The 24,490-nt window shown below is 48.0% G+C and overlaps 1 protein-coding gene across 2 annotated transcripts in view; it reads left to right on the top strand.

Moving 5' to 3' along the window:
* DFNA5 (deafness, autosomal dominant 5) overlaps window positions 1–24,490 on the top strand; it is a 76,119-nt gene that overhangs the window by 35,689 nt on the left and 15,940 nt on the right. For both annotated transcript variants that reach the window (XM_010855368.1, XM_010855369.1), the window contains 3 exons: window positions 13,877–14,048; window positions 15,834–15,954; window positions 22,374–22,538. In XM_010855368.1, coding sequence (XP_010853670.1) covers window positions 13,877–14,048; window positions 15,834–15,954; window positions 22,374–22,538 — 458 coding nt within the window. The remainder of the gene's footprint in view (window positions 1–13,876; window positions 14,049–15,833; window positions 15,955–22,373; window positions 22,539–24,490) is intronic.

Raw genomic sequence — 24,490 nt, 5'->3', positions numbered from 1 at the left:
AAAGAAAAAGCATCCACAGGGACACGATTGGGACCATGTAAGGAATAATATGTCTGCAATTGTTTTCTGACTTTTTTCCAAGTTTCCAAACTAGCTGTTTCTTCCTCTGGAAACCAGGGACAAACCTCTTCTATAAAAAGTAAAAACTTCTCTAGCTGTAACTTATTTACATGAATTCCCCTACCTTTTAACAGTTTTCAACATATGTACAAATAACTGGCGGCTATTGCCTTGTCCCATGATTTATTACTCTCGACAATAACACTCCCTGCCCTTCAAATAGTTAGGAATTCCTTGTTACTTATCTCAATCTTGATGGGCAGCAGCCGTCGTCGCGCTCCAATTCCCGAGTCCCTGTTCGGGCGCCACCTGCCGGTGCCAGCCTGCAAAGTCGATCAGGTCCCGAGAACGTGCACGGCGGGGCTAAGAAAGAAACTAAAGCAAGAGACTACAACAAAGATGGGGTCGAGAGGTTCAGACACGTCTCCACTAAGGGACTCAGTCTGACACCAACTTTATTCAGCATCTTATATTTATACAGAAGAGGTGAGAAAGACAAGACAGTTGACATTTTTTCTTGGTTGACCTATACATCTTACAGTCACAAGAAATCTTGAGAGCATGGGAATGGCACCCTGTTATTATTTCTTACACCAGATAACATTTCTCTGTGTGAGAAGTTTGCACAGAACTCCAGGTGTCTGCAGTAAATAAGCGCCTAATCTCTGGGGTGGCGGGACAGAGAGCTATGTTTGCAAGCAAACCCTCAAGGACTGAGGCAGCTCCCGGAGCTTGTGTCCTTCAGACAGAGGACCCCGTTCTCACGGGCAGCTCCCTGCACATGAGTTTGAGTAAACTCCAGGATTGGTGATGGACAGCGAGGCCTGGCATGATACAGTTCATGGGGTTGCAAAGAGTCGGACACGACTGAGTGACTGAACTGAACTGAGAGGCTTGTGCAGGTGGCAGGAACTGTTTACTGCCCACTGGTGGATGGAGGTGGGTCTTGTCCCTCTGGTGGGCAAGGGCAATTCAAGGGGTCTGTTGACTCTGCAGCTGTGGGCTCAGGAAGAGTTTGCACAGCCTGTCTACCAGTGGGTGGGACTGTGTTCTTCCCCTCTTGGTTGGTTGGCCTGAGAGATTTCAGGAGTGGAGGCTGTTGAGTGGGGCCTGGTCTTGGTGAGCAAATGGTGGCCTCCAGCAGGGCTCACGCCAAGGAGTACTCCCCAGAACTGCTGCCACTAGTGTCTTTGTCCCTGCAGGGACTCATAGTTGTGTCCTGCCTCTGCAGGATACTAGCACGTAGGTCTGGCCCAGGCTGTTAGAAGGTCACTTCTTTTTTCCCTGGGTCCTAGTGTACATGAACTTGTGTGCGCCTTCTTAGAGTGGAGTTCTTGTTTTCTCCAGTTCAGTGGAATTCCTGCAATAAAATGCCTCTGGGCATCAAAGTTAGATGCTCTTGGGGTTCCTCCTCCCAATGCTTAAGATCCCCCCACCAGGTTCAGAGCCCAACTTGGGGCTCAGAACCTTCATTATTGTGGGGGAACCTCTGTGATGTGATTATTTTCCCATTTGTGAGTTGCCCATTCTGGGAGAGGAGGTATGGGATTTGATTTTATCACCATTACACCCTCCGACTGTCTCATGGCTTCTTCTTTGTCTTTAGATCTTTTGTGGTATGTTTCAGTGTTTTTTTTTGTCAATGGTTTTTAGCAGTTAGTTCTCATTTTGGTGTTTTCATGAGATGAGGTGAGCTCGTGTCTTTCTCTGGCATTGTTATTTTTAATAGAGTTTGTGCCTAACAATTTAAAGACGTCTAGCCACGTGTACTTGGAGAAAGAGAGTTTCCTGAATCTTGTTCTTTTGCTTACGCTCTTCTTTTTCTTCCACGGGGAAAGTCTTTCAGTAGGCAAAATAAACCAGGTGAAGGCATCTTAGGGTCTGGGAATGTGAGCGTCAAGCAGCCCCTCTTCCTGCTCTTTTCTTGCTGGTGTTTTTGGTGGTGGTATTTTTAGGCTAACTGGTAAACTTCAGGTTCATTTTTTTGAAATAAAAAATTTCATTAGTGAAATGGGGTTCATGTTCTGAAGGAGTTTTTGTAAGAATTAAATAAGAACATATAAACAAAGCATGGCCCATAGCAAGTTCTCAAAAATTGTAGTTATTAGCGTGAACACTTCCATAATTATTGCTATTCTGAGCAGCCCCCAATAGAGCCTGGCTATAGAAGATGGCAAAGGTCAGAGCTGTGGGAAGGTAAGGGGTGCCTTAGTGTTTTGTGACGGGGCAGAAGATGCAGTTTCAGAAGAGAAATGAAGTGAAGCCCTTGGGGTTTCTGATGCTGACATCTTGCAGCCTTGTTTCGCTCCTCTGTGGAGGAGGCAGGCAGCCATGTGGTCTGTACCGTGAACCCCACCATGGAAGGACTGACTGTCTTCAGTGAGTCAGACTTGCATGTGCCAGCAGCCTGGCTTCTCCGGAATGAGTGTAGACCTAGACATGTTTCTTGGCATATAAAAGTCAGGAAAGCACACGGGTTATTCTTACAGAATGTTCTGTTTTTTTTTTTTTTTACAGGAGATGCTTGTTCAGTTCTTGAATGAAAATGTATGAAATTCTTTTTTTTTTAAAGGTTGTTTTTTAAGTATTTATTTTTGGCTGCGCTTGCAGCTAGTGGGCTCTAGAGCATGGGCTCAGAAGTAATGGCTCATGGGCTTAGTTGGTCCATGGCATGTGGAATCTTCCCAGAGCAGGGATCGAACTCATGTGTCCTGCATTGGCAGACAGATTCTTATCCACGGCACCACCAGGGAAATCCAAAGGTGTATGAAGTTCTTGAGCAGTATTAGTAAGCTATTACCGTCTCTCATCATATCCTTTTTGGAAAGAGCAGCAATAAAGCTCTCAAGGCCGCATCAGATCCTCAGACCCACTGTTTTGTAAAAGGTGTCTTTCCTGAGACCTCCAGGCCATGCCTGTCTCTGTGGTGTCTGTAAGTCAGTCAGTTTCTTGCTGGTTGTTGTTGTTTTTTTTCTTTCTAGATTATTCTGTCTCCTGGTTTGTGTTTTAGTTCTCAGCTTTGGGGACTTCGGGACACTTGTTTGACCTCTTGTTTTTATTTGAGCCGAGCCCCTCCTGTGGAGGAGTGGGTCTTCTGAGGATTCTTTTCAATATTTGATCCCGGGGTAATTTTTGTTTTACAGAAATCATTCTGTCCTATGAACTTTATTTTAAAGGCTACTTCAGATCTTTCTGGAGCTAGGTAGGACTTATGTCATAAGGAGAGAAATTCTTGTACTGTTTTCTTTTAAGGTTGATAGACATAATTTCATCAAATCCAAGATTTCATCCTTTGTATATACCACCCTTGTATATACCACTAAGAACACTGCCAACTAAACAGGTCACCTGTTCATTTACAAACATCCTGATTTCAGAGAAGTGAAAAAATATGTTTAAAAATTGGCAAGATGTGATGTACAAAATTGGGTCGGCAGGAATTAGGAGTTAGAGTTTAGGCGAGCAGACGTTTATTCCCGTGGAGCTTTCATGCCGTGTCTGACACCCAACACTGAACTTCTCATTGTCTCTCCATACCCGCTTCACTGCCTGACTCCCCTCCAGGTGCTGGTTGGTGCAGCGTTAAGTCCAGTTGTCTTGGCCAGAAATCTGCTGACACGGCTCCCTCCTGGCCTTCCCTCCCACACCTAGTCTCCCACTAGTTGATTCTGCCTCTCGAATATCTGTCCTGCTCTTCTCATGCCCCAGCCTCACATTGCCCTGCTGCAGGCCACCACCAACTCTCACCTTGATGTCCCAGGCATCTCTGGCTGGTCCCTCTGCACCCAGTCACCCTCTCTGTTTGATTTTCCGCGTGGCAGTCCGTTGGATCATGTCTGTGCCTGGTGTGTGCCCTTCTGTGCTCTTCACTGTCTTAGGGATGATGTCCACGCTCTCCTCCACTCAGGCCCAGCCCCCTGAACTTCTTTCAGTCCCTGGCATCAGTGCCCCAGGCTCTTTCTCACCCCCTCCCCGGCCCCCGCCGTGTTGAAGGCTCTACCAGTCCCCTCCACACACACGAAGTTCACATGCAGACTCCCTCCGTCAGCTTCATCAGATTCCCTCCCACTTCCTTCAGCAGCCACGTCACTGATTCCCCTATCGGAGCACCAACCCCGTTGTGGGGTGACTCTTGTCACTGCCTGATTCCACGTCTGTGTCCCTCCTGGAATGTCCTGTTTTGCTCACCTTTGGCCCCTCACGGTGCCTGCAGCACCATCAGCACTGTTTGGTTGAAAGAATACTTGGTTTGTCTTCATTTTGCAATGGAAATGCAGAGGTTCACTAGTTTGTCTGGACTTAAATGGAAGCCCAGGTCCACCAAACCCCTGAGTTTTCCATCTAGCTGCAGATGCACAGAGCTTGGAAGGCAAAAACCGGCCCGTGGGCTTCTGCGTGAGCTTACCTCCCTGCATCAGCCTCATTGGGTTTTAGCATCTCTCAGACCTGCTGCATCACCTCCGCAGGTGGCAGTGAATTAATTACTCCATCTGAAAGGCTGACAGTCCGTAATTGCTCAGTCACTTTTTCCTTTCTCTCCCTGGTTGTGAGTGAGTGAGATAAGGTGTTGAATAGCTGGCAGTGTCCCCAGAGCTGGGGGCATCCACGCTGTGGGGGTGGCCCCGTCATTTTGCTTATAATGTGTTGTTAGTGTTGTGCCTCGATTTTTTTTTTTTTTTTTAATGGTTGAAATGGAGTGTTGGTTGGTATGGAGACTGCCAGTGGTGGCTGCTTGGGTTTCTGAGAGGGTCTGCTTCCAGTCTCTGGGAAGTTTTCCCAGGGAACTGAGCAGAGAGACTGCTTGTTTGCTATCAAGCACATATGAAGCAGCTTCTGTGTACAGGGCCCAGAGGAGGCCCCACAGGGAGAGGGAAGATGGGAAGACACAGGGCTTTGGGGTTGGACAGGTTCAGCTGTGTTCTCCTCCTGGCCCTGGTTAGTGGCATGCTGTTGCATCAGGGGCTCATGAGCTCGCTGTTTCTGTCCTCTGCGAAAGAAGGGTGACAGTAACTTCATGGACCAGATAGAGTGTCTTTAGTTGTAAAGAGAATCTGTCGTTACCGCCCATAAAAAACCTCCCCAGGTAGGAACCTGTGGTTCCTGGTGGCTGGTTCGTTCAGTGGCTCAGTGGGGCCCCCTTGTGGCAGCCTCCATGCACTGCTTGTCCCAGCCACCCAGTTTTCCTCCTGGTGCCCAAACGACTGCATTGCAGACAAAGCCCAAAGTCAGAAGAGTGGTCTCTTCCTTGTGCCTCTGATTAAGAGAGAGAAAGATCCTCCCAGAAACCCCTAATAGACTTTTCCTCAAGTCTTAATGGACAGAATTGCCATGGATGGCCCATCCTATCCAATCCCTGCTGAGAACAGTGAAGTTACCAGGATTGGCCAAGACTTACCTGTGGGGCTGCGTCACCCCTTCCTGCCCTTGTACCAGGCTCCCAAACCTGAACAAAACTGAAGGATGCAGCTAGTGGTACATCACACTCAGGGGACGTCAGTGTGGTGCCCACAGGAACAAACCAGACACAGTGGAAGGGCCAGCCCTCCTCCCCTTCTCTCTCTGGACAGACTCTGCACAGACTCCACCTGGGAAAGGACTGTCCCCCTGGGGGTTAAGCAGGCCATGGAAGTGACAGAGTCACGTTCCTTTCAGGGTTTGAGGAGGTGGCTGCTGAAATAAACTCTAGTCATGGCCTTGGTGGGATCGTTTTGCCAGGTCTATAGACTGGAGGAGGCTGACTATCGAAAGAGAAGCTGACTTTGCTGCTTGATGAAATGTCAGGAGAGCAAAGCCAAGTTTACAAGCAATGTGCATGGACCTGATCTCCACAGCCTTTCTAATTTTTCTGCTATACAACTGGTTGGCGAACACGCACTTCTCCTTTTAACTGCGGCGTTAGCCAATAAATCAAAACCCTTTGGGAGAAATACTTAAATTGCTAAAGCCTTAATCATCAGGATGTAACTAGGTTCCTTTGGGTTAGTAATTCTTGCTTAATACTCTCGCAGTAGCAGGCCTGCCGCCATCTTGGGGCTCTGCACGATGTCCCAATCTCTGTTCCTAGAGAGATGGTAGAACCAACCCCCACAGTCTTGCACAGTCTCTTCAGAGTGCCTTTGCCTTTAGCCTCTTGCATCAGTCTTTAGAGCTACATAGTGGAAAGAGCACTGGTCTGAGAGTCAGAAGATGTGTGCCATGGGATTCAAGCCAGTCTGTAACCTCTGAAGGGTCCCAGGCCTGTGCAAACTTTGCCAATCAGTCGTGGTTCTGTTGCCTCTCACTGCTTCCTGGCTTAAGGATTCTAAGACTCAGTCTCAGCCTTAGAATCCTTTCCTGGTGGGTAGACAGCGTCAGAGGCAGTATTCAAGATGAAACTGGTTTCCTACCTCAGAACTAGCCGTCCCCTGGGGCCCTTGTAGTTTCACATTCTCCCAGAAGACTGGATCAGAGCCGATTGTGTCTACTCTCTTATGACATACTCTACTTTTTGGAGCAGCTTATCAGAGCTCTGTTTGAAGCCCTGTTCCTCTAGGACATATTACAAAGGAGGGTTGTGGCAACAAGGACGCCTTGGTCTTGCTCACTGAGAATCCCCAGCATTTAGCCCAGACACAATAGGACCCAGTTATCTGTGGAGTTACAAGAATGAGTTTGGGGGTGACGAGTCTGCTCAGAAAGCATGCCCTCCCCTTGTCTCCACGGGAGGGGGTCCTGGGGGCTGCATTATGCTTTAGGAAAGAAAACCGCTTCCCTCCTTCTTTTGGATATTGTTAGAGTCTTAAAAGTCTTCTCTGGGTTTCTTCTCTGTGGGTTGCATCTGGTTTTCAAAGCCTGAGAAGTAGAGAGAATGGGAATGAGCGCTTCAGCCTGCAGAGGAGGCGGCTTCACGAGGGCTGGGCCTGGGGAGCTGTCAGGTGCCGTAGGAGCGGAGCCTGTGTTCCTGCGGCCTCCTCTGGCCCACAGCCGCTCCCCAGCAGCCTCGCTGGGCTGGAGCCACACTTTTTACTCCTCTTCCCTCCTTGTCCCCCACCTCCAGCAGCTCCTGCCTGGTCTCCCCACTACCCCACCCCTAGAATTACTGGCTTGTATCCATGTAGCTGTTTTCTTAGTTGCTTGGAGGGTCTGCTCCCCAGCCTGAAGGCTTACCTGAAAACTCTGGGCATATTTCTGGCCAGCTGGTGGGGGGGAACTTGACTTGGCTTCCCCATCATTATTGGAAGGAAAGAAATATTTTCAGATAAGTACAGCGTGGGTCACTACAGGTGGCCTCTTACAGCCCTCACTTGACAGATGTGCACATAGGCTCAGGGATGAGAGGCAGTGGCCCAGTGAGGAGACAGAAAGCTGGGCCCATTGCGGGCTGGCTGTAGGTGCTGGCATTGCACGGAGCTGTGGGCACACAGAGGAGGGTGATCTCACAGGAGAATGGCGGGGGGCAGTGGGTCTATGGGGTCAGGAAGGGGTGCTCTTCTCTCCCCCGCTTAGTGTGGACTCCTTTGCCTTACTTCCAGACCTGTTCCTTTGGGTCCAGCCCTTTGATGTTGACCATACTACTGCCTCCATGGCCCCCTGTTCTAGCATCAACTTGCCATCTGCAACCTTGGGCGGTCCTTAAAAATGTGTGACGAGGCCGAAGAGCATCAAGCTGCTTATTTTCTTGTGGGAAACCTTCTGCTCCATTTCTCCGGCTGTGGCATTGACCCCTGGCTGGACTGGGGAGTGAGTTTTATTCCAACCCTGCCCTCTGGGATTTATGTGATAAATTATTCATTTCTCCACCAACTGGACAGGTAGCATAATGCTAATGACAAATTTTTGAATAATTGGTATGTTCCTATGATTTAAATGCTAAAGGTCAAAACTTAGAAGGTGAAACCCCCCAACCCCTGATCTCCCGGCCATCTAGCTCCCTTGTGTCTCTCTCTAAAGAGCTTCTGTCCGTGTTGTTCAGTGGTTCTTAATAGAACCCAGGAGAGATGGAGCAATAGGGATGACCCCAGGAAGGATTTCCTAAGAGCAGCCATCAGAAGATGGGATCAGAAAAGAGAGGCTGGCACGGATACTTGGTTTCCCAGAGGACTTGGGTATGGTCCCTCCTTCCACTCCTCAGCTACTGGTCTAACCAGACAGGCAAGATACTGATGTGTAGACATGGACATACAAGAGATAAAGGTCAAATTCCTGGTATAGCCTTCAGGAATGCTCACCCATAGAAGGGAGCCTGCATTGGTGGGGCTCCTGTGGATGGTGGGGCCTTGTGAAAGACCAGCCTGGGTCTTTCAACTGTGACTTTGGTTACTATCTGCTACCTCTCTGGGCCTCCTTGTTCTTCATCTATGAAACCTTGCTCTAGGATTTTAAACTTTTTGTTCTTTGAACTTTAGTAATCTGAAGATACCCGTGGATCTCTTTAAATGCATACAGGACACGGCTGAGCACACACACACATGCACATAAAGTAAATGAATTACATGGAAATACTGCTAGCTTCCGCACTTGGTGGGTCGAGGTGAGTCCCATCACACAAGGACTCCTGCTCCAAGAGGGCTGGGACCAGGCTCCTATGAGCTATTCTGTGTCTGGGCCCTGGAGGACCAGTGGAGATGGGGCAGAATTCACTCCAGAAGTTGCTTTGTGAAGACTCCTGTATGAACAGTCTACTGCCTCTGATAATTAGCTTCCCCTCTGTCTACACCAGCCTCCTCTCTTAATTGAGAATGAGCTGGTTTGTCCAGTGTTCGGTTTCCAAAAGGTGGCAGCACCGTCCTGGGAAACAGAATCCCAGTGACCTGGGTGGGAAGTGTCTGCCTGTCCGCTGAGCAGCTCTCAGCCGGCCTGCCAGAGGACGTGCCCTGTGACACTCTCCTCCCCAGTCACCCAGATCTCAGCCTGGGAGGTGCACCCTGTCTTTGGTCAGGCTCTGTCCCCTGTCCCATGGTGAGGTCACCCCTCAGGTATTCTGAGGGCAGGAAGCCTCCCAGGTGCTTGGCTGGTCCCCACAAGCATCTCAGGACTGCTGTTCTCAGACGCGTAAGGAAGTTATGTTTAAGGAAATGTGACCTTTCCCCCTCCTCTTTCTGGTGTTTGAGGTGGGGGTTCTGGAGGGAGGTGGGCATTTTAAGCAATGGAGTCTTGGGGGTCTAGGCTGAGGTTTAGGAAATGGCAACCCACTCCAGTATTTTTGCCTGGAAAATCCTATGGAAAGAAGAACCTGGTGGGCTACAGTCTTTGGGGTTGCAAGAGTTGGATATGACTTAGTGACTAAACCACCACGTATATGTATGTGTTTATTTTTGACTACATCGAGTCGTCATTGCTGCCCGGGGACTTTCTCTGCTTGCAGTCTGTGGCAGTATGTGGGCTTCTCATTGCGGTGGCCTCTCCTATTGCAGAGCTCAGGCTCAACACTTGTGGTGCACAGGCTTAGTTGCCCTGTGTCATGTGGGATCTTCCCAGACTAGGGATCGAACCTATGTCTATGCAATACATTGGCAGGTGTATTCTTAACCACTGGGCCACCAGGGAAGTCCCAGAGGTTTTTCTTTTCAAACAATTGAACATTGGTTAAGGCAATATCAAGCACTCTAGTGGATCCGTTTAGACCACGAAGCACTGCAGTGATTTTCAACCCACCAGAATCACTTCAGGTGCCGCAAGGCAGCCTTCAGCTGTTCCTCTGCTGTTATTTCTGGGCTTGTGGGTGGGAGTAGCTGCTTCTGATGTACTGCTCATCAAATGGGGAGGAGCCAGTACCTGAGCTATAATTGAGGGAGTTGCTTTTCAAGAATTGGCTAGAATAGGAGATGCTGTGCAACAGAAGGAGGTCAGCAAAGCCTGGTTCAAATGTACATCCTGCTGGTGAATATGCTGGCCCTCATCTTCCAATCTGTGTCCATAGGCCTCACACAGTCTACAGGAAGAATCATCGCTACACGTCATTCTCTAAGCCACACTGCTTATCCTCCAGTTCCTCCGTCGTCCTGTTTTCTCTCTTCCCACAGATGCATACCTACTCATACATTTGCATGTTCATTAAGGCAGATACACAAAGATGAAAAAAACACCCCACGTTTTATTTATTCATTTATTCCAAAACTATGTACTGTGCCCTTGGCGTGCACAACCCCTATTTCCATGAGTTTAAGAATTCTATGGACAGGGGAGCCAGTGGGGCTACAGTCCATGGGGCTACAAAGTGTCAGACAAGACTGAGTGACTAACACTTTCATGGTCTTCAGCCTCTGGGCCACAGGCCAGGATCTCCTGCCAGATACAGGCATTAGATTGGAAATAAAGTGCTCGGTAAATGTAATGTGCTTTAATTTTCTGGAAACTATCTCCCCCCACCCCCAGTCCATGGAAAAACTGTCTTCCATGAAATCGGTCCCTGATCCCAAAAAGGTTGGGGACTACTGGTCTAGAGGGAGGAGACAGGCAATGAACAGATAAACGAAGGACCCGGAAGAGTGTCATGTGGAAGTGTGCTCTTGAGAGTATGTGAATGTCATGTCCACATGCTAGCGTGTCACAGTGTGAGCGGGTGTCGCTCTGTACAGGGTGAGCGAGGAACACTGGCCTGCCTGAGAAGTGACTTGTGTCAGATGTGGGGACCCTGGGGACATTGTGTCAAGGTCTCAGGGCAGGCCTTGACCTGGTGTGTTTAAGGCGCAGAGAGACAGCAGGAAGGTGGGGTCCCCAGAGGCAGGGGTCAGAGCTAAAGGTCTCATTGCCTGGGGGAAGGATTTGAGATGAGATGTGTCCACTGGAGGTTCTAAGGGCATGACAGATGTGAAAAAGCACCTGAGACCCAATTGACTGCCTATCATTCCCATCAAGTGCACACCCTGGGGCTTTGTTCTGGGGGCCTCGGTTAGGGGGATATACAGGATGGTGGCCAGAGCCAGCCAGCATTCGGGGGGCATTTGACTGTCTGCTTGGCACATGCTGACTGCTCACCACGTGGCCTCTCGAGTAAACCCTACAGCGATCATAGCAAGAGACAGCATCACTATCAGTGTATCCACAAGGATAACAAAGTGCGGGGGGGAGCCATTCGCTCCCAGTCACCTAGCTGGAGGGGCAGAGCTGGGATTGGAGCCCCCACCAGGCAGGTTCCCCCTGCTCTATCTGCCTTCCTGGAAATGGAGCCCTGTGCAGCTTTTTTGTTGTTGTTGATTTATCTTTATTACTTACTTAATGCGTGTGAAACATTGTTATAATTTGCATTTCTTTGACCACTACCGAGATTGAACAGTTTTCCCCGTGTCTTTATTATTATTTTTATTTCTTTACAGTGTTGTACATGCATGTATGCTAAGATGCTTCAGTTGTGTCTGGCTCTTTGCGACCCTGTGGACTTCTCTGTCCTTGGGATTTCCCAGGCAAGAATACTGGAGTGGGTTGCCATTTCCTACTCCAGGGGATCTTCCTGACCCAGGGATCAAACCCACGTCTCTTGAGACTCCTGCATTGGCAGGCGGGTTCTTTACCACTAGTGCCACCTGGGAAGCCCATGTGCAACCAAGTGAATTGACTGTATCTACATGCGTATCTGTGAAGTGCCCCTCCTTCTTGGCTCCACCGCCTACCCCCACCCCCCGTCCCACCCATCTAAGTCACCTGAGAACACCTCAGCTCACAGAGCTAGCTCAGAGATAACAGGTCTCCACTAGCTATCTGTTTACACGTGGCAGTCATATAAGTCAATCTCATTCTCCCAATTCAACCCACCCCCAGCCCATGCTCTTTTCTTTGTATCTCTATTCCTGCCCTGCAGATAGGTTCATTTGTACTGTTTTGTAGATTCCCTGTCCATGGGATTTTCCAGGCAAGAATACTGGAGTGGGTTGCCATTTTCTTCTCCAGGGGATCTTCCTGACTCAGGGATCGAGCCCAGGTCTCCTGCATTTGGAGGCAAATTCTTTACCATCTGAGCCACCAGGGAAGCCCCTAGATTCCACATATATACATTAATATATGATAGTTGTTTTTTTCTTTCTGACTTACCTCACTCTGTATGACAGACTCTGGGCCCATCCACGTCTCTATAAATGACCCAATTCTGTTCTTTTATATGGCTGAGTAATATTCCATTGTATATATGTGCCACATTTTTATCCATTCATCTGTCGATGGACATGTCTTTACTTTTTTAAATTGTAATAAAATATAACATAAATTTTATCATTTTAACCATTTTTAGGTGCATAGTTCAGTGGTTTAAGTACCTTCACACTGTCATGCAGTCATCACCACTATCCATTTCTAGAACTTTCTCATCACCCTACATAAAAACTCTGTAGCCATCAAACAAGAACCCCCGTCCCCCATTCTCTCTTCCCCAGCCCCTGATAACCTTAAATCTACTTTCTGTGGCTGAGAATTTGCCTGATCTAAATATTTCATATGTGTAAAATCATCCAGTATTTCTCCCTTTGTACCTGGCTTCTTTCATTCAGCATAATGTCTTCAAGGTTCGTTCGTGTTGTAGCATGTCAGCTTCGTTCCTTTCTGTGGTTGAATAATGTCCCATTGTATGCATGGACCACATTGGTGTATCCGTTCATCTGTTGATGGATATGGGTTGTTTCCAGCCCAGGCAGCGTTTTTCATGGAGACAGGATCTTTCCAGCTGCTTGCCTCCATTCTGGGGATGCTTTCTGAAGCCTGGAGAAGCTGCATCTGCCTAGGGGGTGGGATGACAGCCACTGCATGGATTGGCGATGGGGCCAAGCTTTTGAAGGTAACTCACCTTGGACTGTTTAAAAAGCACAGGGTGAACACTGTAATTGTTCTTGTGCTGCCACTAACTCCAATCTGGTTTTTTTCCTGTCCACCCATAGACTCATAGCATTGAACAGGACTTCCAGAGTGGGCATTACATCATTTGCTTCTAATCAGCACATTATCTTCTGTAGATGGGAATTGACCTTGTTCTTGAAATTCCCCGGAGTAGCCACCTGGGAGCCCCAGGTCTCTGCTGGGAAACCTGGGCGGGCCACACCTTACTGGGCTCAGTTCTCCATCTGTAAAGTGATGTAAAATCCCTTCTGCATGCATGTGCAGTCTCTTCAGTTGTGTCTGACTCTTGTGACCTCATGGACTGTGGCCCACTAGCCTCCTGGAGAATCCATGGGATTCTCCAGGCAAGAATACTGGAGTGGGTTACCATTTACTCCTCCAGGGGATCTTCCTGACCCAGGGATCAAACCCACGTCTCCTCTGCCCTGTGCATTGGCAGGCAGATTCTTTACTACTGAACTAACTGAGAAGCCCTTCTAAAATCCCTTCTAAGAGATTACATACCCTTCCTGGACAGACAGATTAAAAAATACTTTTAAAATTAAAATCCAAGTTTCCCCTTGCTATTCATTCCTCAAGCCTGTCCCCTTCTCTTCTGTGAGAAGCACTGGTCAGCATCCCCCACCTCAGTCACCCTGTATTTATTGCCCATGCCTGGGATGGTCCCTTGGCCTCTGGTTAAATGACAGAGTGGAGTTCCCAGGGTGTGAGCAGATGGATTGCAGCTCCTGTACCTGTTGGGTGTCTTTCTTTTTCTGTGACAGTCAGCATGGCTGTTTGACAGGAACCCCCGTCCCTGTGGTGCCAGCCTTTCTCTGGAGGCCTGGCAGCTCTGAGGTGGCCTCAGGAGACTTTGGTTTCTGCCTCTCTGGATGAGCTGGCCCCCTCTAAGCACCAGGAAATAACGGATGCTGGCTGTCACCTGTTTGCTCCTCACCCGCCAGCTGTGCAAGAAGTGATAGTTCACGCTGCATCCACCTCCCCAAGGCCACTCACGGGCCTTTTCTTTTTTCAGAACAATCAACCTGAAGAACCCGGTACTGCAGCAGGTGCTGGAGAGAAAGAACGCGGTCCTGTGTGTCCTGACGCAGAAGATCGTGACGACGCAGAAGTGCGTGATATCTGAGCATGTCCAGATCGAGGAGAAGTGTGGTGGCATGGTGGGGATCCAGACCAGGACTGTGCAGGTGCGCGCCTGGCCCGGGGAGGCGCCGGGCCCTCTGGGAGTGGGGTCTTCATTCATCAGGACTCTTGTAGGGAGTTCACAGAAATCCAACTCAAATTGGTTTAAACAAGAAAGAACTGATTGGCTCCTGTAACTGAAACATTTGGAGTGATCTAGGAGACTTCCCTGGTGGCTCAGATGGTGAAGCATCTGCCTACAATGTGGGAGACCTGGGTTTGATCCCTGGGTCAGGAAGATCCCCTGGAGAAGGAAATAGCAACCCACTCCAGTACTCTTGCCTGGAAAATCCCATGGACGGAGGAGCCTGGTAGGCTGCAGTCCATGGGGTTGCAGAGTCGGACATGACTGAGCAACTTGTCTTCACTACTTTATTCAGTCACTGCTGGATCCAGGACTTGAGAAGCTGGTGAGCTGCCTTCTCTGAAGGTGGATTGCCTCTCATATAAGCTCGTGGGGTGGCAGCTCCTGGCTTTCATCCCACCCCATCCCTAGTGGAAGGAGTGCTTCCGGGCAGGCAGGCACTGGACCATCTTGGGCTGTGCCCATTCCTGAAGCAATCCCAAGGCCAGGGCAATGGGATGCTTAGATTGGCATACCGGGGTGAATCAGGTGCATTCTCCCTTCAAAAAATGGATCAAATGAACACCGGCCAGGCCAATGCACAGATAACTCCTAGAGCCCCTAAGAATCAAAGGTCTCAGAAATGACGATTTCGAGATTAGCTGCCTTAAATCCCCGGTGGATTGAGTTAGGAAAGGTAAAGATCAGCACATGTGTCTTTAATATACATAAACAGATGTTTCTGGATTAAGTTACAGTCCTACCAAGCTGATCCCTGAGCTTCAGTGGAACTGAACAGGAGGCTCTAACCCCAAACTGCCTCCCCTCCATAGTGCCTAATATTCTGGTCTTAGAAGTTTACTTCTTGGGGTAACTTTCAAATTATACCAGAGGACCCAGTAATGTAATATTTAGAAGGAGGTGGAGATTCAGATCTGGAGCTGGACTCTCCCTGGGCTGGGCAGGCTGGACAGAGTGATGAGGTCTGATGGGAGATGGCTTTAGCTGGCCCTGCCAGTATTTCTGTCCACAGTGAACCCCACCAAAGGCTTGGAGCCTGCTGGGGTGTCTGGAGGTTGGTAGTTATCACACTCTGACCAGGATCAAGTCGCTATAAAGGCCTCTGATCTCCAGCATCTGAGCCACTTCTCATCCTCCCCAGGCCATAGTGGGCAAGAGTCAGATTTGTGACGGGGTCTGGAGAGAGCTTTGCTGCTGACTCGGCATTTCCTGGCCATCCTTCTCTCCTTGTGCCCCTTCCTTCCAGCCTCTCCCCAGTTTTACCTGATGGCACAGTGTGTCACGTACCTGGTCTGGGAGGATGTGCTCAGGGGATCTTGCTCTCAGCTAGGTTCTCCTAGTCAGACTCTTACCACTGATGATTTTCTTAGGATTTCAAAGTTGTTTCCATAATCTTCCATGAGGGAAATGGGAAGTTGACTTATCTTCTTTACTCAGCATCATAGACCTAACTTTACTATCTCCTAAACTCTGGATTCTTGCCTTTGTGCTACAGGTTGGCCACTGACTTTAGAATATGTGTAGGACATCATAAGGCCGACAAGGATTAAATCCTGACCCCTGCTGGCTGGTTCTCCTTTCCCCCCAGTTCTGTGGGCAGTTTCCCGGCACTTCTTGGGCACAGGGCCGAGGCTGGTTACATGGGAGGCAGGAGAAGCCTAGGGGAGCCTGAGCGCACAGGTGGGAGCATGCACCCTTCCTGCAGGTGTCGGCGATGGAGGATGGGAACATCATCAAGGACAGCAACGTGGTGCTGGAGATCCCAGCTCCCACCACCATTGCCTATGGCGTCATCGAGCTGTACGTGAGGGCAGACGGCCAGTTTGGTGAGTATGCCTCAGCTCGGGGCTCTGGAGGTGGGTTGAGTCATTGAGGAGGGACACCCCATTTTACCCTGAGGCTCATCTTGTAGAGGATTCCCTGCTGCTCTGGGGATGAGAGGAAAGAGGTATCAGAAGAGTTGGGGGATGTCCCACGGCAAGTGAGATGGCCGGCCGTGGTCCGAGGGTGTTGGTGCAGATGTCCGCATGGGGCGTGTGTTTCACATACAGGGCACAGCCCGAGTGCCATGGGGTCCTGTGAGGTCTCAGGCAGCTAGCTGAAGCCTGTGTCTGGGAGAGGAAAGACATTCCCCACGGGGCTGCCGTGAAGAGCAAGTTAGATGAGGCATGTGAAGTGCCTGGAACACTGGTGGCTTATTAAGTACTCACCTTGGCTATTATAATACTGTCATCATCCTAATTATCTTACCTCCCTTCCCCCAGCATGAAGCCCAAAAAGCTGCATTTGACCTTTCTGTCTGATCACCAGCGTGTTCAAAGCTGGAAGTTCACTGCGTCACTTGAAGAAAATAAGGCTTTAGTAGCTGGTGTGACTGATGCTCTTAGGTGCTCAGGGCTCTTCCCTTAACACTCTTTCCAAGAGGTTGTGGGAGGCCAAGAAAACTGACTGCTTCTTGAGGACAGAAATGAATATATGTAACATCATAAATAATTAACTTTTTAAGGTATGGTCATATTATTGTGGCTTTGTTTACGAAGAGTCGTCTTAGTTTTTAGAGATTTACAGTGCCCTCCTCACAGGTGAAAAGAAACTGTGTGGTTTGCTTCAGACATGGTGGTGGGGAGCGTGGTGTGAGTGTGAGGGTGGAGACGAGGGAGGCGGCCACAGCTGCTCAGTGTCTGTGCGGAGGCTCGCTGCACGACTCTCGCCGTCCTTGTGCACTTACAGTTTTCCATGGTGATAGCGCTGTAAGGGTGTGCTCGGACGGGCCACGCACACCCACGGCTGCCTCCTGCCCTCCTGGGTTGTTTTCTATCAGGTGGGGGACCAGGCCAGGGATGAGGGGTTCTTCTGGGACTCAGGCTTCTGCCCTCACTCGGCCACTTGCGGAATCATGGTTCAGCTTCCATGGGCTCTCAGATCGCTGACTGTCCTGATGGGACGGTAGACAAGTGGACACATGAGGGGCATGGGGCACTGTCACTGAGCCTCCCTCTTTCTTTCACACATGGAGCATTCTGTGTTTCAGGGAGGTGACGAAAAGTGAAGCTGCCAGTTGTAGGAAGCTGGTCCAGGCGTTGGTCAGGGATGCACAGGATACCAGGAATACCAAGAATTGTGATCAACATCCTTTAGGTCCATGGTTCCAAAATTGTGTCATTCCAGACGTGATTATTATTCTGTTCTTTCTTTTTGAAAGACTCTGTCCACTGAACACACTGCCTCATTAGATTAAGTTCTCCCTTCGACTTTTGGTATAGGGCTTCCCTTATAGCTCAGTTGGAGAAGGCAATGGCACCCCACTCTAGTACTCTTGCCTGGAAAATCCATGGACAGAGGAGCCTGGTAGGCCGCAGTCCATGGGGTTGCTAAGAGTCGGACACGACTGAGCGACTTCCCTTTCACTTTTCACTTTCATGCATTGGAGAAGGAAATGGCAACCCACTCCAGTGTTCTTGCCTGGAGAATCCCAGGGACGGGGGAGCCTGGTGGGCTGCCATCTATGGGGTCGCACAGAGTCAGACATGACTGAAGTGACTTAGCAGCAGCAGCAGCAGCAGCAGCAGCATAGCTCAGTTGGTAAAGAATCCGCCTGCAATGCAGGAGACCCTGGTTCGATTCTTGGGTTGGGAAGATTCGCTGGAGAAGAGGTAGGCTACCCACCCCAGTATTCTTGGGCTTCCCTTGTGGCTCAAGAATCCCTTGAGCCACAAGGGAATCCCTTTCCCTTGTGGTAAAGAATCTGCCTGCAGTGTGGGAGACCTGGGTTCGATCCCTGGGTTGGGAATATCCCCTGGAGAAGAGAAAGGCTACCCACTCTAGTATTCTGGCCTGGAGAATTCCATGGACTCTATAGTCCACGGGGTTGCAGAGTTGGACAGGACTGAGCGACTTTCACTTTCACTTTTCGGCTTTTGTTACCAGCGTGTGATATGCTGTGTCACCACAGGGGCCCACAGGGGCTTGTGTGACACCAGCCCTGGCCGCTGAGGCCTTGGTTGTCCCGTGCAGATGGACTGGTGGTGGGGGTGTCACTTTTGTCAGGCCTTTTGGAAACTTGGCCTTCAAGGAGGATATGCCCATGAGGGTTCTGAGAACCCTTTGGTTTGGGGACCAACGGGAGCCCCTCCCTGTTTCCCTGAGGAGGTGTCCGCGCTGTTGGTGGCCACCCAACAGAGGGGTTTGGAAAGACAGTTTGCCTGGGGAAGCTCTCCTGTTTGGATTTCCATTTCAAGCCTTTCATTTTGGCTTGCTTCCTCTGTCTTGAAAATAAACTCCTCTTTGTGCTGCTGAGCAGAGGTGCCCTGGGGAGTTCTCGGGTTCCTTAGGCTCACTTCTCATACCCCGGCCTTCTCCCGCCGCCTGCCCTGCCTATGCAGTGTGTTGGTCAGGCTCTTGTTCTGTGCAACTCACTGATTTTTAAGCCGGTTCTGCTTCTTTTTCCCATCTGTGTTTTTTGTTGCTCTTCCTGCACAACATTCTAATCTGGTTTCATAAACACCCCTGCAGGCGCTGGTCTGACTAAGAGGCTGTCTGATCTCTCCTCCTACCTTCAGGGTGTGAGTACATTTGACAACCGTCCTGTCTTTTGAAACTTTGCCAGGAGGTTACTTCCTCTGTGTCCCTTGGGGGAGATATCAGTGAGCCTGTCTTTGCCAAGGGGTTCCTTCAGCCATGACCCCTCTCTTTGCCAACAGCTCCCCTCTTATGTGGACATTCAGAAATATCATGTTCTCGTCTTGAATTTTAGTCCTTGCTTTGTAGAATTAAGCGTTTACCAATGTCCTTTCAGCACAAACTTTTTTTTTTTAAAACTTATCTTGTATTAGGGTATAGCCAGTTAACAATGTTGTGATAGTTTCAGGTGGACAGCAAAGGGACACAGACATACATGTGTATGTATCCATTCTCCCCCAAACTTTCTTCCCACCCAGCCTGCCACATAATATTGAGCAAAGTTCTCTGTGCTATATAGTAGGTCCTTGTTGGTTATGCATTTTAAATATAGCAGTGTCAGCATGAACTTACCGGGCACCTGTGGACGAGAACCTGTGCATTCCACCCTCCTGGGTCTGTGCACTTCTCTGCAGGTCCAGAGGCTGGTATCAACATCCCCTGCCCTGTTCCCATCATAGGCCTTTAACTGGCTCCTCCGCTTCGAATCTTGCCCATTTTAGCAGTGTAGCTAATGTGATTATTTAAAAATGCATGTCTGGTCATTTCACTCACCTGCTTGAATGCCCTTCTGAGGCTCCCTTTGTCCTAAGATAAAGTCTGCACTCCTAGGCACGTTGTGTCCAGCCTTCCTGCTCATCTCTGGCACCTCCAAAGTTAACCCACCATCTGGGAACTCTCCACTCTTGCTTACTGTGAGCCTTTGTTTGGAGAGTGCTCCCTTCTTCTTGGCCCAGCTAATTCCTACCAGGCTTCAGGGGGCTACTTAGTCACTGCTTCATATAAGAAGTTCTTTCTTCATCCACTGGTTCTTTCTCTGCACCTGCCAGTCTGGCTTCAGTGACCCCCTCCACCTTTTCCACTTGTATCTTAGTCATTGTCAAAGCCTAGGTTGTAGCCCTTTTGCATCTCTGGCTCCGTGCAACATGTCTGATGCTGCAGAGTGAAGGAGTTGGTACTGCCCGCAGAGGAGCTGTGCGTGTGTACAGGAAGAGCACTGCTGGGGCTGTGGACTCCCAAAATACAGTTGGCCCCACAGGGCTCTGGGCAGCATTTGAGGCTGTGTTAATGGTCGTGGTCCTTGTTCTTCGGGAGCATGACCTGGGGGTTCACACTTGCCCACCTTGGTGCCTGGTGTAGCGGGTGGAGTCAGCCGGGGCATCCTGGATGCCCAGGAGTGTGGGTAGGTTGAGTGAGTAAGTGAAAGCTTGTTTCATTTGTCTTTTGACAACTGTCCTGTCTTATGGATGTTATTAGTGCCCACACCAATTCAAAATGTGTTAATACCCGCACCTTCCACATGTTATGCAAGTACTAGCTCAGCCACATCCTCATTCCATAGCCTGTACACAGATTATTAAATAGAAGCATAAAAAGAAGGCGCATTCTTTTTTAAAAAATGTTTTATTGAAGTGCAGTTGGTTTACAATGTGGTGTTAGTTTCAGGTGCCTTCTAACAAGCAGATTCCTGCCCCCATCCATGATCTACTGACACCTACTCTCCCTGAGAATATGATTTTTTTAAAAACATTTTTCCCTCTGTGTTTATGTGTATATGTATTCATTTTAAATTTTTATTGGAGTGTAGTTGATTTACCATGTTTCAGGTATACCACAAAGTGATTCAATTATACATAAATCCATTCTTTTTTTAGATTCTTTTCCCATATGTGTCATTACAGAGTATTGAGTGGAGTTCCCTGTGCTATATAGTAGGTTCTTATTAGTTACCTGTTTTATATATAGTAATTACTATATGTTAATCCCAACCTTCTGGTTTATCCCCTCCCACTGTTTTCTTCCTTGTTAACCATAAAATTGTTTTCTCTATCTGTAGCTCTATTTATGTTTTGTAAATAAGTTCATTTGTACCATTTTAACAGATTTTACATATAAGCAGTTACCATATATGTCCTTTCTCTGTCTGACTTCACTCAGTATGACAATCTCTAGGTCCATTCATGCTGCTGCAAATGGCATTATTTTATTTTTAATGCCTGAGAAGCACTCCGTTGTACATATGTACCACATCTTTTTCTGTTCCTGTGGATGGACATTTAGGTTGCTTCCATGTCTTGACTATTGTAAATAGTGTGAGCGTGCCTATATCTGTTTGAATTATGGATTTCTCCTGCTATGTGCCCAGGAGTGGGGACTGCTGGATCATATGGTAGTTTTATTTTTATTTTTTAAGGAACCTCTATAGTGGTTGTACCAATTTACATTCCCACCAACAGTGTAGAAGGGTTCCCTTTTCTCCACACACTCTTCTGCATTTATTATTTGTAGATTTTTTGATGATGACTGTTCGGACCAGTGTGAGGTGATATCTCATTATAGTTTTGATTTGCATCTCTAATAATCAGTGATGGTGAACATCTTTCATGTGCCTTCTGGCCATCTGTATGTCTTCTTTGGATAAATGTCTATTTAGATCTCCTGCCTATTTTTTGATTGTGTCATTCTGTTTTTGTTATTACTGAGCTGCGTTGAGCTGTCTGTGTTTTGGAGATTCTTTGTTGACGACTTCATTTGCAAATATTTTCTCCCATCCTGAGGGTTGTCTTTTCATTTTGTTTATGATTTTCTTTGTGCAAAAGCTTTTAAGATTAATTGGGTCTCATTTGTTGTTTTTATTTTCATTACTCTAAGAGGTGGGTCAGAAGGAGAATCCTCATTAAGTTCACACACTGTTTTTGCTTAGCAAGAACACACCGTTACATTTTTACCTACAACTTAGTTACCCTAGTTGGGCTCTCAAATGTGAAAGTATTTAAGGAGCATTTCTTTTTATTATTTAAAAAAACTTTTTATTTTGGGAAATTACATACATGTTCAGAAGTACAGATAATAATATACTGAACCCTATGTACCTACCATCCAGCTTCATTAACTTGGACAATTCATGTTTCATCTATAAGTTCCCCACCTTCCTCCATCCCTACTCAAATTGTTTTGAAGCAAATCATAGGCATTATATATTTTTGTTTATAAATATGGAAACATCCCTAAAAGATAAGGCTTTTAAAAAGACTTATTTTCCTTCCTATGGATTCATGTAGAATATATTCTTTTGTGTCTGGATTTTCCCACTCTATATAAGTTTCATTCATATAATTGCAGTAAAAACTTTACTACTTGTTAATGAAGAAAAATTGACTCTCCAAGAGCCATGTAACCACTTGTGCACCTAAATATATTGTCAATAATTCTGTAATATCAGTTCAGTCAGATCAGATTTATCAATCAAATTCAAATTTCCTCACTTATATATCGTGGGTTGTTTGTTGGGAGTTGGTTTGTTCCACTCAGGCTAAGGAAATACTTCTGATGATTGGAAGATTGCTTCCTGCCTGTTCAGAGAGCCTTATGTTAGGAACGACCATTTCTCTGGCATTTGTAGGAAGTGGCTGAACTTTGGTCAAACAGCTTTACGTGTGCGAAGTGGATTTATGGGGAAGAGGGTGGATGTGCCTCCCTGCCCTCTTGACTTAGGTAAAGCTGGGACTGGGATGTGCCAGTGAGGCTGACCCTTCTGCCTGGCTTGTCCTTTTCTCCTCCATTACAGAATTCTGCCTCCTACAAGGGAAGCATGGTGGCTTTGAGCAGGAAAGGAGAAGCAACTCTGTCTTGCTGGACCCCCTGCCCTTCCGAGAGTTTGTGTTCTGGGACATGCCAGATGCCGGACAAGGGCTGCCTGCCCAGGATAAGCCACTGAGTGTTTTAAAACAAGGTACTGTCACAGGATGGGGCATGGTGAGCTGACGGGCAGTTGACTGCTCTGCCCCCAGGAAGTGGTGTGCCCTTCAGGAGGGCTGATTCCCCAGAGATTCATGGAAAACATCTGAGAACAGAGAAGATGGTGCCTGAGTCAGTTCTGGTTCTCAGCAGGACCCACCTTGATCAGATCTTAGGGAACCTCTGGTCTTGGATGGTCTGTTTTAAGGAAGTGGTGGGAGGCTGAGGAGGGCAGGAGTCGGGGCCTAGCATTTTCTTTCATTTGAACCATGGCAGTCTTGCTGACTACCAAGAAGAACTAGTCAGCAGTGAGGAGAGAGAACCCAAGTTTTGCATCTGTTTCATTTATTCCAGGCTTCATTGCCAAGATAAGCAATGCTTTGTCAGCACTGCAAAATAGAATGCTCTCTTGGAGGCCTATATCCACGTGGCATGAAGCCGTATGGTGCCCAGGCATCCAGCGACGAGGAAGGCAGGACGTGTGATGTGCCTGCGGCAGTTCCTTTTGCTCTCCACAGCACTTTGTGTTTTAAAAAGTTTTTGTGGGGGAGTAGGTTGGGAATTAGTAGGAGTACAGTATATGGTAGAAAAGGAGATGGGCAAGGAAAAAGAGAAATGAATAATTAAGTAAGAGCGACTTTCACTTCCACTTTACTAAAGAGTGCTAGGAGCAGCTCAGAATCTCTGGCTTGGAGGGTAAGAAGCCCCCATCAATGGGGCTTCAGCGAGTCCCAAACCAGAGGATAGATGCTTTTGTTTCTGTAGCAAAAATGTCAGTGTTGACAGAATTGGCAGTGAAGGCCCACTCTGAAGGCTTTCCTATCTAACGCCAGGGCTGCAGGCCTCCTCCTGATGTTTGGGTGTGATTTTCAGCTGCCACTTAAGATTAGAACCACTGCAGCCTTAACTGCATGCACTACAGGGAAGTGACAAGACAGGATGAGCTTTCTTATAATTTCCTTTCCCATTAGTCTACCCTGCAAGCTGGCCATTCTAGTCAGCCGGGGGTGGAGTAGGGAGGCTGGGTGGTTTAGGCGGGAGTAGGGTGGGGGCCTGCTTCTGTGCTCTTAAACTCTAGAGCAGCCAGGACAGCCTTTCTATCCAGGCTGGGGGTGGTGAGGACTAAATTGGGTTTATGGGCAGTTTTTTAGTATAACTGTTGTTGGAATTTGACATCAGCAGAGGTGGTGCATTTATGTATTGCTATCCATCCCTGTATATGGAAGCTTTGGGTTATCAAATCTTGTTTTCAAATTCCCACTGGGCTTAAATTACTAGAAGCTTCTGACTGTCTTAAAAAAGGAAGATTTTAATGGGAGAGTCTCAGGCATCCTGAAGAGGGTGTTGAGTGATCCAGCTGAGGTTCTAACCCATTCTCCAGGACAGGTAAAAAAGAATGGGGAAATTGGCTATCTTGTGTTTGCCTAATGAAAATTATGCTAGCCCCTTGAAGAGCAGAGTACATCATGAGAAACGCTGGGCTTGAAGAAGCACAAGCTGGAATCAAGATTGCCAGAAGAAATATCAATAACCTCAGATATGCAGATAACACCACCCTTATGGCAGAAAGTGAAGAAGAACTAAACAGTCTCTTTATGAAAGTAAAAAAGGAGAGTGAAAAAGTTGGCTTAAAGCTCAACATTCAGAAAACGAAGATCATGGGATCCGGTCCCATCACTTCATGGCAAACAGATGGGGAAACAGTGGCTGACTTTATTTTTCTGGGCTCCAGAATCACTGCAGATGGTGACTGCAGCCATGAAATTAAAAGATGCTTACTTCTTGGAAAGTTATGACCAACCTAGACAGCATATTAAAAAGCAGAGACATTACTTTGCCAACAAAGGTCCGTCTAGTCAAGGCTATGATTTTTCCAGTGGTCATGTATGGATGTGAGAGTTGGACTGTGAAGAAGGCTGAGCACCGAAGAATTGATGCTTTTGAACT

This window comes from Bison bison, unplaced genomic scaffold (assembly GCF_000754665.1).
Source record: "Bison bison bison isolate TAMUID 2011002044 unplaced genomic scaffold, Bison_UMD1.0 scf7180017864364, whole genome shotgun sequence".
Lineage (NCBI taxonomy): Eukaryota > Metazoa > Chordata > Mammalia > Artiodactyla > Bovidae > Bison > Bison bison.
This window is presented reverse-complemented; position numbering and strand designations above follow the sequence as displayed.